Source organism: Alligator sinensis, unplaced genomic scaffold (genome assembly GCF_000455745.1).
Source record: "Alligator sinensis unplaced genomic scaffold, ASM45574v1 scaffold844_1, whole genome shotgun sequence".
Lineage (NCBI taxonomy): Eukaryota > Metazoa > Chordata > Crocodylia > Alligatoridae > Alligator > Alligator sinensis.
In genome coordinates this window covers 173,875-188,627 of record NW_005842715.1, presented here as the reverse complement: position 1 = coordinate 188,627, position 14,753 = coordinate 173,875, and the positions used below count along the sequence as shown (strand labels likewise).

At 40.9% G+C, this 14,753-nt stretch overlaps 2 protein-coding genes across 2 annotated transcripts in view; one reads left to right on the top strand and one right to left on the bottom strand.

Moving 5' to 3' along the window:
- LOC106722809 (histamine H3 receptor-like) overlaps positions 1–3,567 on the top strand; it is a gene marked incomplete at its 5' end in the record, with an annotated part of 8,382 nt that extends 4,815 nt beyond the window's left edge. The window contains one exon of the mRNA XM_014524981.2: positions 832–3,567. Coding sequence (XP_014380467.1) covers positions 832–1,722 — 891 coding nt within the window. The remainder of the gene's footprint in view (positions 1–831) is intronic.
- Positions 3,568–8,567: 5,000 nt separating this feature from the next.
- VPS35 (VPS35, retromer complex component) overlaps positions 8,568–14,753 on the bottom strand; it is a 31,765-nt gene continuing 25,579 nt past the window's right edge. The window contains exons 15-17 of the mRNA XM_006034259.3: positions 13,145–13,384; positions 10,811–10,954; positions 8,568–9,502 (exon numbers count right to left, since the gene is read on the bottom strand). Coding sequence (XP_006034321.1) covers positions 9,323–9,502; positions 10,811–10,954; positions 13,145–13,384 — 564 coding nt within the window. The 3' untranslated portion in view covers positions 8,568–9,322. The remainder of the gene's footprint in view (positions 9,503–10,810; positions 10,955–13,144; positions 13,385–14,753) is intronic.

Below are 14,753 nucleotides of genomic sequence, written 5' to 3'. Positions count from 1 at the left end.
TCTTTCCTGCCTATGCAGGGGGTTGGACTCGATGATCTATTGAGGTCCCTTCCGACCCTAACATCTATGAATCTATGCATTCCTACTCCACTGTAAAGCATTTTGGTATAACACAGTACTCCTCAATCATCCATCTCAAAATAATAAGATAGGAAATACTACATTTTTGTAAAGCATTCTACCACTAAAATATGTAATGCATATCTAGAACACAGACAGATAAGTCACTTGACAATAATTTGGGTGAACTTTTTGTAAAAAAAGGAAGTGAAATGTTCAAGCCTTCTTTGTATGATTCAGAACACAACACTCGCTAAATTCAACTCATCGGTAGGAAACAGTGCAATTTAATTAACTGAACCTACATACACGTATAGGTTCAGTTAAGTAAATTGCATGGTTTGCTACTGATGAGTTGAATATATAAACGTTAATTAAATATATAAACATTAATCAAACTTCTTACAAGAGCTCTCCTGAAACAGGCACTACAGCAGATGCAATGAAGTACATATGAAACTGCTGGCATGCATGGTAGAGTATTTTCTATAGAGAAACCTGGGCTTAGGGATCTCACTTGTTTGTTCCAGTCAGCACCTCCTGAATTTAAACAATTCTTAGGAGTTTGTGCAAGTTCACAGACCACATTAAAACAATAGGAATGCCAGGAGATACTTTAGTTTAGTTTCAGTGTGTTTAGCTCTCACGTTGTTTTTCATTTGTACATGTGCCCAACTGATTAAATAAATGACAAAGCCCCCAAGCCATGTACATGTAGCTATATTGTTTTGATGTGTATGAAAATAATTTGACTTACGTTTTTCTTCTCAGGTGAGCTACAGGGCTCAGAAAGGGATGACCAGAAATGCAGTATTAAAGATGATATTTGTATGGGTTGCAGCTTTTCTTCTCTATGGACCAGCCATCATCAGCTGGGAGTATGTTGCTCAGAAAAGTATCCTCCCTGAAGGAGAATGTTATGCAGAATTTTTCTATAATTGGTATTTCCTAATGATTGCTTCCACCATTGAATTCTTTACGCCTTTCATCAGTGTTACATACTTTAACTTAAGTATTTATATGAATATCAGAAAACGCACTTCTTTAAGAAATGAAAGCCTAGCACCCGGTCAGGAGGACTATGAAATGAATTTCCAAAGGAAAAAGAGAGAGCACATCATATTCTTTGTAAAACCTGCTGACAGACAAAGAGATCAGAAAAGGAGAGCAAGCAGCCTTTCCCCCAATAGACCTTGTGGTTCAAGGCTCAGCCTACATAAATTTGACAGCCAGTCATTAAATTTCCATGTCAGCCAAGATCTACCACCCTTGCAGGTGGATGTTGAGACCAAACCACCCAAAGACAGTTTTTATAAAGCTACAGAAGATGTTTGCAATACCACAAGAAGAACAGACATTGCCAACACCATGGCAAGCAGATTTAGACTTTCCCGGGATAAGAGAGTGGCCAAGTCTTTAGCAATTATCGTCTGTGTGTTTGGTTTGTGTTGGGCTCCTTATACACTTCTAATGATCATTAGAGCAGCTTGCCACGGGCAATGTGTACATCATTCTCTCTATGAAATTTCATTTTGGCTCCTCTGGCTAAATTCAGCAATTAACCCTATTTTATATCCACTATGCCATATGAGCTTCAGAAAGGCTTTTATAAAACTGTTGTGTCCTGGCAAGGCCAAAATTCATCCCCACATTTTTATGTAAAAGAAAAAAGATGCATGGAAAATAAGTTTTGCCAGAAATAGAACATTTCTGAAAGGAACAAGGCAGTTCAAAGTGTTCCTAGGAATAAGAATGGCAATAAATTGCAAGGGTTAAAGTTAAAAATATACAGTCTAGTTTGGAAGCGAGAAAAGGAGGGAAAATGGGTTAAATCTCACAGTACATTATCCATCTATAGATTTCTCCCCCCTGCATGAAAGGCCTGGTCCAAAGCTTATTTAAGTTAACAGTCTATTTATTGGCTTCAGTGGGTTTCAGGTAAGGGCCCAAATATTAGTGCATCTTTTTACATAAAATATTGAACTAAAAACCTGACTCTGCTCTTGCCTACAAACAGTGTCACGTCTAAAAAAGGCACACATTTCCCCCTCCCCTCCCCCCTCTTCACTTTGTTTATGTTTTAGTACTTACAGGTAAACCCAGAGATAAAAAGTTATAAAATGTAAATACAGTAGCTCTTATGGATGAATTTAGTAAGCAATTTAAACCGAGCAGTTTTAAAGGAGGCATACTAAAAAGCCTCAGCCTTAGACATGTGTACAAGTCTGAAAAAACGAAGGGTATTTGAAGGATTATTAAACCATATGGGACTAGATTACATTAAGCAAGGAACAAGACACCGAAGGTGTACCTTCAGGGTTTCTATAGTGCCAAATCTAACAATTTCAAGGGGCAGCAAAGTCAAAGCAGCAGAGAAATATAAATATCCTGAGTATATACATGGTAACAACAGATGTATGCATCCTCTGTACAAGCATCTTTATTACATAAGCAATGTTTAAAAAGCTAAGTATTATGAGTTTAACTATCCACATCTGATAAGTTATTATATTTTTAAAATGTATTTTTGTAATGCAACTTTTTAAAGTTAAGGATAACACAATCATATTGGTCAAAAGCCATTAGCAAAAATCCTCTCACCTTTTTCAGAAGTCAGATAAAACATGAAGACCCATTCCAGAATAAAATATGTAAAAATCACCCATCTTTCAAAATGAAAGTCTATCCCATAATAATGTGGACTTGAAGCAGGGTCTGACAGATGAGAAAGTTAGCAGCATTAATGAAAGCATGAGTTAACTCACCCAACATAAATCTACACTAGTTTATTTTGCTAGTTCTTCTCCCACAAGGCTGTTCTTATCAGGATCCCTACCTTGGCCAGTATTAAGGCAGCTAGCAGGGGAAAAAAAAAGGATCGAATGGATCTCCATTTCTGTATACATTCTCTAAAGCAAGTCCTGTTCCAAATAAGAAAAGGAAGAAGGAAAGAGATAAGGATGATCATGAAACACAGCTAAGATACTGCACAGCCAAAAAATAGTTAGTAGAGGTGTACCTATCAGCCCCGTTACTCTTGCCTTCCAAAACTTATCGTTGAATTGAAATGCAGGAAGCACCCATCATAGCTCCATCATACAACTCCTACCCATATGTTAGACTGCAAGTTCAGGAGTCTGCAGGGTTTTATTGTTCAAATTGGTCTTCTCTTTGCCTTCCTTCCCCGGGGGAGTCAGAAAGCATACAGTCGTCTGTCACATTTAGTGAATATCAGTTATAAAAAGTATGTGCTTGAGGTACAGGTCTTCACTACCCTGAACACGTTCTCCCCATGAGCCCCATTTAGAGAGTTTTGCAGCAACTTTTGCAATAATCTGAAAAGCATTAGTACTGTCAACAGTGACATGTCCATCACAACTGCCAACACACATGCTACTTAACATTCGTAACCCACCTAGTATGAGCTCTACAAATTATACTGTTTTAAAGTGTTACTTTGTAAAACCTCAATAAAAGTAATTTTAAGAATTGCTGGTGTCATAATTGAGCATGCACTTCATATAAGGTGTCAAAAAATTGCAGCAACCTGGTCCCGGTGCCATGGTCACTCTGGAGAAGCTTGATACAATGAAGTATATACATCTACAATAGGCTATCAGCTGTATTCTTCACTCGACTCAACTTGAGCATTAGACGCCAATGCACAAGACCTTCACCTGCACAGTTGAGGTCTGTATCCATTTTAATAAAATGTAGTTCTTTTGTGCCTCAAACTACATCAGCGGTTCTCCATCCTTTTTTAGGGGTGCTTCAAGTCTAAAAACGTAGAAAATTAATATTTATCTGCCCCTGGCTGCCTGTCATGTGGCCGTCGATAGCTTGCCAAAACCCGATAAGTGGCCCTCCGCCCAAAATAATTGCCTGCCCCTGGCCTAACTCATTCAGTTTTCTGGAGTTAAATAAAAAAGGGAGATATAAAATTCACTATAAGGAGAATGACTCATTTTAACTAGTTATTCAATCACAGGTTGCATCCAGCTTTACAGAGAGGATTGAAAATGACTGGCTGCAAGATAGACAAAACCCACTTCCGTCATTCATCTCAAAGCACACCAAGCTCTAGAACCTAGTGTTAGAAATGTTCAGCCAGCAGCATGTATGAAGTTTGCTGCAACAGCTGGCTGAGAGATCTGCTTTGTGGCCTTAAGTCCTTTGTGAGGTCTAAGGCTAGGATCCTTTTGTGTCTTCACTGGGAAGGACAAGCCCCCTTCAAGGTAGCCCAACTCTGAGTCCAAGCCCCAGCAACATGTCAGATTAATCAGGCATAGTAAAATTACCATTTGCTTTTCAATTCTGATTGGAGGTTGTGCCCAGGCAGAGCTGTGTGGGTTTTTCCTAGGATTCCTGAAGCTCCTTTGGTCAGCTAGTGGGGAGAAGCTGGTGGAGTGAGGCGCTCACCAAAGGCCACAGAACAGAAGTTTTTACCGAAAGAAAAAATTAGAAATATGAAATGACTGACCTGAAGAACACCAAATTCTTACCTCTGTTTGAATTTCAGGGTAGAAGCAGGCATCATGAGTTTGAACTGAGCCAGCACTCAACTGCCTCTCATGACAACCTCAAGGTGCAATTCAGAGACTGGGTATGTTCAAAACCATAAACAGACTTTCCTACAACCGTAAGGCAGCCACATCCTTGCACCTGATGGATGTCAGCAATACCCAAAGTTTAAATTAATTATTTAAATAAGAAATGCAGTGTTCCAACAAGTTGCTCAATGTGAAGACAGGTGGGAAGTTAGGAGCCAGGCTTTGTTCTAGCCATGGCATGCACCAGGGATGGGGATGGACAACTGTGAAAGAAGAGCCATTGAGCATAAGATGAGAAGGATATTTGCATTTAGGTGAAACCAAACTAACATTTGAATGAACTGGAAAAACAAGCATCTAGAAACAGAGAGAGAGTCTGGCTACTCTAAATGACCTAACACAATTCTCTCAGCCTCAGGGCTGCAAGTCATTTCAAACAACTAAACTACATGAGCAGGGATCCTAGTTTTGGGGGTTGCTTTGTTTGTGTTTTGTTTGTTTTTTTTGTTTTTTTTTTTTTAAATCAGAAGAAAAAGAAAATTCTCCGATTAAACCCCCCAAATCTGTGATTAAGATGAAAGGCCATTACGTGCGTGCACACAACACATTTTATTGATTTATTTAGCATTTTAGAACTATTTGGAAGCCTACCAAGTGCCTCAGTCACTATAATAAAATAAATTCTATATACCTACATATTCTGGCATTTGATTTTGGGTTTTTCATCATGGAAGTCAGGGCTCCTGGTAAGACCACTTTGTATACCCCAGAGGATTATGCTCCAAGTCCCAGGGCCTGTACATGCTGGCACAGAGCCACCCTGGGCCACTAGCATGCCCCTTTGCATCAGACCAAGCTGGCTCTGTGCTAGCATATGCTGATCACCGCACTGTAGGCACAAGTCATGCACCATTGGGCCAGGCAGTCCCCATGGGTGGTTTCTCACTGGAGTACTGGAAGCCCCATATGGAGGCATAGAGCTGGCCAGCATGGCCCAATGGTGCATGGACTGGGAGCCAGGTGCCATCAGGCCGGGTGGGCTCTGTGCCTCCACATGGGACTTCTAGCACTCCAGCAGGAAGCTGCCCATGGAGGCACAGGGCCCACCTGGCCTGATGGCAATCAACTCTGTGGCTCTATGGGCAGCTTCCTGCCCAGCCTGATGACATGCACCTCCCAGTCCACATGCCATCTGGCCAGGCTGGCCCTCTGTGTGGAGCTTCCCACAGACACCTGCCTACTCCCTCAGCCCCAACTCTCACACTCCCACCTACTTGCCCCACTGGCTCTTCCCACTGCCCCGAACCCCAGCAGCCACCTGCCCCTGCCCCACAGGATCCCCCCTCCAGCCCAGCCAGTACCCTCCAGCCCCCTGAAAACACCACTTACCACAAAGGCTCCAGGAGGGGAAGCAAGTCTGAGCCAAGCCCTGGCCAGCAGTCTCAGGATCTGCCCCTCCCCCTCAGGACTGGGCTTAGGGTTTTTGGTCACCCTTCCTGCAAGTTCTTGCAGGCTGGAACTCTGCCAGCCCGCAGAGACCTCTCTGCAAAAGTGGAAAATCCATAGATTCATAGATGTTAGGGTCAGAAGGGACCTCAATAGATCAAGTCTGACCCCCTGCATAGGCACATCGAGTCCGACCCCCTGCATAGGCAGGAAAGAGTGCTGGGTTTAGATGACCCCAGCCAGATGCCTATCTAACCTCCTCTTGAAGACCCCCAGGGTACGGGAGAGCACCACCTCCCTTGGGAGCCCATTCCAGACCTTGGCCACTCTAACTGTGAAGAAGCTCCTCCTAATGTCCAGTCTAAATCTGCTCTCTGCTAGCTTATGGCCGTTATTTCTTGTAACCCCCGAGGCGCCTTGGTGAATAAAACCTCGCCAATTCCCTTCTGTGCCCCCGTGATGAACTTATAGGTAGCCACAAGGTCGCCTCTCAACCTTCTCTTGCGGAGGCTGAAGAGGTCCAGGTGCCCCAGTCTCTCCTCATAGGGCTTGGCCTGCAAGCCCTTAAACCATACGAGTGGCCCTTCTCTGGACCCTCTCCAGGTTATCCGCATCCCTCTTGAAGTGCGGCGCCCAAAACTGCACGCAGTATTCCAACTGCGGTCTGACCAGCGCCCGATAGAGGGGAAGTATCACCTCCTTGGATCTGTTCATCATGCATCTGCTGATGCACGATAAAGTGCCATTAGCTTTTCTGAGGTCTCCATTAAAATTAAAAATCCACTTTTTTCTGTTAAAAGGGGAAATCTGTGGGGGTTTTTCCATTTTTCCGTGGGAAACTTAAAATCTGGATCCAGTGAATTTAAGGAATCTTGCCTAGTACTTACACATACTCATGTTGGTCTAGTCATTATTTGTCATCGCTTATTTGGTTAGTCTGAAAGGCAGTTTAAAAAGTCAGGCTGAAGTACATTAGCTTGACATTTCATTTAGAACAACTTCCCCCCCACCCCTATTTTGACAAAAAAGGGGTGCTTGCAGATGTAAAAATGCACAAAACAAGGAGAAAAAAAATTTTTTTAAATAATAATCAGAAAACCCTTCAGTGTTTCACTTTAAAAACTTGGTGCATTCCCATGCTGCGCTCGATGCATGCCCAGAGGCGGCAGTGAATTACTTCAACCTGGTTCGCCCAACATCTGTAAAAATTGGGCACTTTAGTGGGGCTTTTATCTAATAGCCAATTGAATCAGCTTCACCTAGAAGTGTCAAAAAGCCCCACTAAAGTCTGATTTTAACAGATGCTACAGAGCTGGTTTGAAGTAATGTGCTGCTTCTTTTGGTAAAGCGTGGGGTTCTTTTGTTTGTTTTTTTAACATCTGCAAGGACAAGAGACAGAGACGGAAACACTTAAATAAGACAGTAAATTGGGAAAAATACTTTTTCCTCCAGTCCATTGAAATTCCAGCTTTGTCACACTTAAAATGTAAACACCCTAACTTTACATACTCAGCTTATTCTTTAGCAGATCAAATAGTTGTCTCAAGAGGCAGACAGGACTATACAGAGAGATAACTCTTGCAATTTCAATACACTATTCAATTTTTTCCTTGTTAGTTTTATTTCAAGCAAAATACCCCAAGAACACCACAACCTTTTTTCCATGATGACAGCTTTTCAGAAATCTTGGCTACAACGCATTAAAAATATTTTCACTGCAAGCTCAATTTTGTTTTTCCATCAGGCAGCAAGCAAAAAAAACAACAAACCAACTGGCTAGCTAAAGAAGTCACATGGCACTGAATATGCATTTGTATTCATAAAATCTTAGCCATTCATGTGACTGTGGGCTACTACTGAGCCAATATATACTAAAATGCAATTGATTTGTGTGAAAATGGAACTTCTACTAGTGAAATGCACACTAGTATAATACCAAGGTCTGTAATAGCTCCCCCCCCAAAAAAAAGCCTAAAAAGGGAAAAACCAATAAATAGCAACATTTCGTTGTAGGACACTCCTGGTAATTAGCTTATCAAATCATTTCTAGGGTTTAACTCTTTGGTGAGGCACATATGAGCATGAATACAGAAGTACACAATATCCAGATAGGTCTACCGGTATTAGCAGCAAACCAGATCTTTACTTAACTTACTGCATCGTTTTTTGTTTTGGCAGAAGACTCAACCTAGTTGGGTATTATATTATTCACCTGCAGCTTTTAGTGATTTTTTGAATATTATAGCAGATATCCTATAGGGATTTTAAGTGAAAAAAGAAAACAAGTCAAGAATAAACAATTCAGCCAAAATAAGAAGTTGGCAAAACATATATTTGTTCATACTTTCTGGTTGAATTCTAATATTTGAGCACCCTTTGACAATCCAGCCACCTGCACTAATTACAATAGTAAAGAGTTTGAGCCAATTGCCTGGATTGTGTATAGCTGCCAGAAACACAGTAATATTTTTCTGCATTTATTGTAGAAAGACATTAAACAGACAAAACAGGAGCTGTTAATAGCAACTTTATTGTTTCACTGGTGCAAAATCATGATACTGAATTAACTTGTGTAATGCATTTTTCCCTAAATTTACAATAACGAAGGTTATACATATACTATATAGAGCACAATTTCTCTATTTTTTATACTATTTGGAACAAAATTACCTTGATAAATATGCCCTGTGCACAGTACTGGCCCTCACTGAGTGTCACAGAGCCTTTATATGCAAAATATAACTTCTGTTTTTGAACATGGTGCTTCAAAACTCTCCAAACATGCATTAATATATTCTAGTTTAAGGAAAAATATTACACTTAGCCTTAACTTGCATTAAAAGAACAGTTCAAGCAGAAACCAACATACAATATCCCCCAAAATCAGATGCTCTGTAAAAATCAGATACATTTGAGATGGATAGTCACTGCCTGGTTAGAACTCCATAGTGCTACAGAAGCAACAGTGAAACGGAAAGAAAAGGAAAAGAGATTAGAAAACTGGGAAAAAAAAAGTCGTAACATGTTACATGAATTTTCAAGAGATTCAGTCATGATATTTTTATGAGTAAATCTGCAGTTGCTGATCCAATCTGAATACCTTTTAAAATTTAAGTAGTGAATGCAAGTGTTGGACTGAACACACATGAAATGAATGGGAACCTAACATGGCATTTCCAAAAGGCACCATCTATGAAATCTATCATAATAAAAAAAACATACTGTGTGTAAATGGAGACAAAAAACAAGTACAGCACATGCCTTCTTTAAAGGACAAGACCTTCATAAATTGGACCCTCTGATTCTGGCGATTCCCTCCTCAAACGCAAGTGCTCCAGTGTGTTGTGAAAGTGTTTGTTAATCTGTTCTGTTTCTTCAGTAGATTCAAGATTTGGCAGGTCTTCTCGTATCTTTTGTATGAGCTGATTCAAAACTTGAATTGTCACCTACAATACAAACATAGATAGCTGAAGCCCAACCAGTAAGTGACAAAGACACAAGCTTAGAGACCTTGCACTTCTGTCATGCACACATTGCCTCCAAAACGAGTGGAATTAAGGCACAAGTGTTAGTTTGGAGTCACAGTCCCCATTTGTAATTGCCAAAGGCCAGATGTGACAGTGGCACACTACTCAGATTTTGTACCGTTACTTACTCATCTTAGAAAGAAAAGTTAAGTTTCCTACCTCACAATAGTTTGCAAAAGATTAACTTTGTTAAAGCACCTCCGAATATCCTTTAAAAATCTACGTCCCAGAGAAACAAGATAATGATTTTCTAGTGCTCTCTTTCCATCAGCTTATTAATAAGCTTTAGTTTGAAGACAGCTATTACAAGTAAAGCAATTCAAGAAGTACTGAATTCAATGGAACAAGATGATAGATTCCCATTGATTTTCAAAGATAAAACGTGCTGTGCTCTTAACCATAAGCAATATCTATGTATCAAAACAGACAGGAAGAGATGATTTACAGGAAGTGCTATTTGAAGAATGGGAAAAAAGGAAGATAGTCGTACTTCTCATGTCAACTGATGCGCTAAATAATTCAGCTGGCCTTTATCATACGGAGGCATCCAAGTATCGCAGTTTCATAACAGATTTAGCAAAGCAGAGGAAAATGCTTCAAGTCAGAAAGGTTCTTAGGAATCTCTCTGAAGTTGTGTCTTGAAAGCATATGCTAATTAAATAAATACACAAGTCCAAGCTAGTTGAGTATGCTTATTAAAATGTTAGCAATAGCAAATCTCATGAATTACAATAAGATACCCATATTCATTTTCACAACCATGTCCAGTGATTTTTAGTCAGTACATCAGAAAAGCTATTTTATTATCAAGTTCACAGCCAATACTAAACCCATGGGACTTAATCTGAGCATTGTCCAACTAGTTTTCTTTTTTAGTTGTCTTTCCTACTGGAACTCCAAATCTCAAAAGTTATGATTCAGTCTACCCCTTATTTTATCAACTCTTCTTTTAAAGAAAGATATACAAGCTTTTACCATTTACTTCTCTCACTTATAAGTCTCTGAAAACTAGGAGGAAAGAAGCCAGAGACTAGCTGCATTGGTAACAGCTTACAAAAGGGGATTTTCCCCATGGCCGTACATAGGGACAATTCATTACTCTGCCAAGAAACACAAGTATAAGCATTTTAATTAAACCTGGCCCACAGCACCTTTTAACTCATATGTCAAAGTACCGGTTATAAGCTGGAGCATCAAGAAACAGACAAAGAAGGAAAAATCTCTTACCGCTTCATTTTCCTTTTCATAAAAATAGATGTATCTGTTCAGAATTTCTATAAAAAGCTGAACTTGCAGTGAAGGATCCATGCATTGATTTGCTATTTTCAGAGCCTTTTTCAAGCACTCCATTACTCTCTTTCCTCCATGAAGCTAGTGGGAGGAAAAAAAAAGTTTAGATATGAAAAGGACAAAAGTATCTTTTCCAGCACCACTTCACCCAACACACATTGGAGACTGTCATACATGTGCCTTGTCAAAGTGCAGACCTTGTTCATTTTACTTAAGACAACAGTTTTCATTATTTTTAAAACTTATTATATTGGCTGTTGCTGGGTGACGAAACATTTCCATTGCAAATTCCAGGCAAGTTTGAAACAAAATGTCTTAAGTCACCATTTGAACAAAACCAAACTAATCAACACAGAAGAGTGACTAAAACTTCATTCAAGGTAAACCCCCTCTGCTAGTGGAAATTATTTCGTTTCACGTTATAAGCATGATCCTCCCTACCCCAATACTTTTTTTAAATGAAACAGGTCTGGACAAGTTGGAAGCTTGCCAAACCCCTCAAAAGGCTACTGTTTTTACAAGTTGTGGCAGAAGGCCACCTCTGTTCCTCCCCAAAAACTCTGCTCCGTGACAATTAGGTTAAGATGGGCCCTACAGAGGGTACACACCTTACCCTCTCTCTTTAGGTAACCTGAGCTGGATACATTCCTGAATAAGGGGGAAACCTGCTCCTTCTGCCTATGTGACTGGCATCACATACCTGGGTGAGGGGCTTGGGCACCCTAGTGGGCTAGAGACTGCCAGTCTGCCCAGCAACCAGTGATGCATTTCAAATTGGTTGGCTGAAAGCCAGGTGCTGGCCTCCATTGGACCATGTAAATGAGGTCATAAGAGCTATATAAAGTTAAGGACTGCCCAGGAGAAGGGGGCAGCAGCCAAGAGAGAGAGAGAGCGAGCGCTGGACCATCTAAAACTTGCGCTCTCAAAACTCATGATCAAGGAACTGCCTGCCTCCAGAGGGAACCTCCACCTGCCTCTGGATGATACTTGTCAGTAAGCTACCTGAGATCCAACTAGATATATAGCTTGCAGTAACTCAGATGCGTGATCAAAGGCTACCCAGCCATGCCAATTTGCTCTATGGGATTTCTCGGTTTTGCTCTACCCTGTACCCTATTCCAACCCTACCCCTTGTAACCAATAAAGTTCTCCTTTGTACCTAGTGTGGGAGACTAATTGGGAGTGGGTCTAGATTATGCCTTGGGGTCACCTTGGTTCGGCTGACTAAGGTAGACCACTACTTGGGATGCTTCCCTCAGTCAGAAGCACAAGTTCTTGAAGTGAAGTAGCCTTCGAGGGCTACTAGGCCTGTGTTTCCCAGCGTGCGCAAAGCCAGCATCAAGCCTATCCCTGGGTGGTGGCAGTGTTACCCCCAGTCTAGTGGGTGTGCTCCAGGAAGGGGGAGGGGAGGGGGGGTTAAGCCAGATGTGAGGCACCCCCACGGAGGCACTCAGAGCCTGGAAGGTGGTCGGGCGCAGTGAGGTGGGTGGCTCAATGCAGGAGCTCCTGCTACTGGCCCACCACACAAGTCATCATCAAATAAGAACAATAAACCTTCAGTGATCACCCTGTGGAAAAATTGGGGTTCATTTCAACTCCCACTGAGTTTTCTACAGAAGGATTTGGCTTCACCATCAAATGCACACTTCTCAAAAACAAAAACAAAAAACAAGAACAACAAAAATCAGGACAGTTTAGCTTGTGAAGAATTTCTGTAACTGAAATGGTTGCACTTGATGGGTTTTGTAGGTCTGACCAAACCTTAAACAATAAGCCAAAATTTAAAACTGTCAACTTGACTTTTTATAATACAAATACTTTACAAGATCACACAATATCTGCAGGTCTTAACTATTAAAAAATGCAATATGCCACTGCAAGGTGTACAACATGGGAAAGGAGCTGTAAGTGTTCAGGGCCGAACAAAGCTTCCTGACCTCAGTGAACAGCATGAAACTTCATCCTGCAGTAATGCTGTTTACTACTTTTGCAGGCACAGACTTAGCCACCACCACCTTGTGTAAGCAGCAGAATTCCAAGTATTTCAAGACTTAGTCTGTGACATTTACAACACCTTGCCTAATTTGAGCTCAAGTCAAATGACTTCTGTTCGGTAGTTTTTCCTGCTCTAGCCTCTGTGTCTGTTCTAACAGATGGAAGAGAACTAAGATCTCCACCAGATGCACAGTACAGATACAAATACAGCTAGGTATGAAACACTCTTTGGAGAAAGAGGGAGGGAGAATACACTTGTGATTTATGCTCTCCTACCTCCTCTCCGTTCTTGTCAGTGTTGCGACCAGACCAAAACAGATGTGCACAAGTGCTAACAGCCCGGCACTGGTCTGGTTTCTTAAGCAGCTTTGAAGCTGCCAGTGCACACTGAGTCCGCAGAGGCTCATGGTTCTCCTCACTGAAGCATTTCATCCTCTCAAATGTTCCAATTATCAAGGTGATTGCAGCCAGCTGTGCTTTTGAATCACTGATTTCATCTTCATACAGTGAGAATGCCTAACACATCCAAGGGAAGGAGCAAGACAAAGTTATACAAATTGTTCTTTGAAGCAATGATAGTTTTAAAGCAATAATAAGCACGTTAAACTAAGTCTTGTAGGTGAAGTTCCATGCATCTGCACCTATTTTTGCAAACCTCAGGCAGAAGCCTCCTACAAGTCAAAATCCCCCCCCAAAAACAGAACACCTGTGAAAAAAAAAAACAATAAAGATGATTAAGATGAGTGATCTTTAAAACAGTCAAGCTCCTTAGTGTGACTTTAAATTCTATTTGGTGCTTGCTTAAGGAGAGAGCACCTAACTGATTAGGTTTAGTCCTTGGTGGAGAATGCCATCTGCATCAAAATATGCAAGATGGCATCTGGCAGAAGGAAGAATACAGGGTCAACTGGTGACACTGCCGATTCAGTGGAATTTTTCTATTGAAAACAATATTCAGTATAAAAGCTGCAAGGCTGAGTGATTCATGTGAAAGCCTTCTCATCCATGGCACACAACTCACCCTTTCCCACTACTACCACCATCAGGTCTCAAGATCAATGTGTCATTTAAGTAATAATCATAACCATAATAATCATAACCATATATTTTTTTTAAAAACAGCCCATATCAGATTAGCACCAATGAAGGAAAATTAGCATTGGCATTTGGCTTTTTTTGGCTGCTGGGAGTTGGACTAGATGACATGCTAAGGTCCCTTCCAACCCTGATATTCTATGAATCTGATTACCAAGGATCTCTGAAGATACAGGGAATAAGAACTATTTCAAGATGTTTTCCTTGTTTGTTTTTGTTTTTATAAAATCGGGCAGAAGTTTAGGAGCATGCAGTGGGGAAAGAGGGGGCAGAAGTGAGAAAGCAGGATTGGCCTTGTACATTCAGTTTTTCCAATAATGATGTATTCAACATGAAATAAAATATGTCTATCCATCTATCCATGTTTTATTTAACAGGGAGCAATGAATGAAGTGAAATTTGTTTTAAATAGAGCAGCTGGGTCTAAGATTTTAGTGTAAAATTCAGGACGAGAAGACTAACTGCAACCCCTGCAGTTATGCGCAAGTATCTCCTGGTTGCACCACCCCAGGCAAGTAGCTAAAGCTTGAGACTAGACCTAGAAATGCTGCAAAAGCAAAAATGCAAAGCTGGATGTTCTCCCCTGAAGGACTGCTAGAACAGCAGATAACATCAATATCTTCCAGAAGTACTGGGAACAAGTACTCATTTGGCACTGAAGTTAAATTTGACATGAAACTGAAGGAAGAGAAGAAAAAAGAAATCTATTTTTTTTTCCAGTTGCAGTGGGATTACAGAAATAAAACCATGTTTTTAATATGTTGGGGGGGGGGGGGGGGGGGGGGGGGGG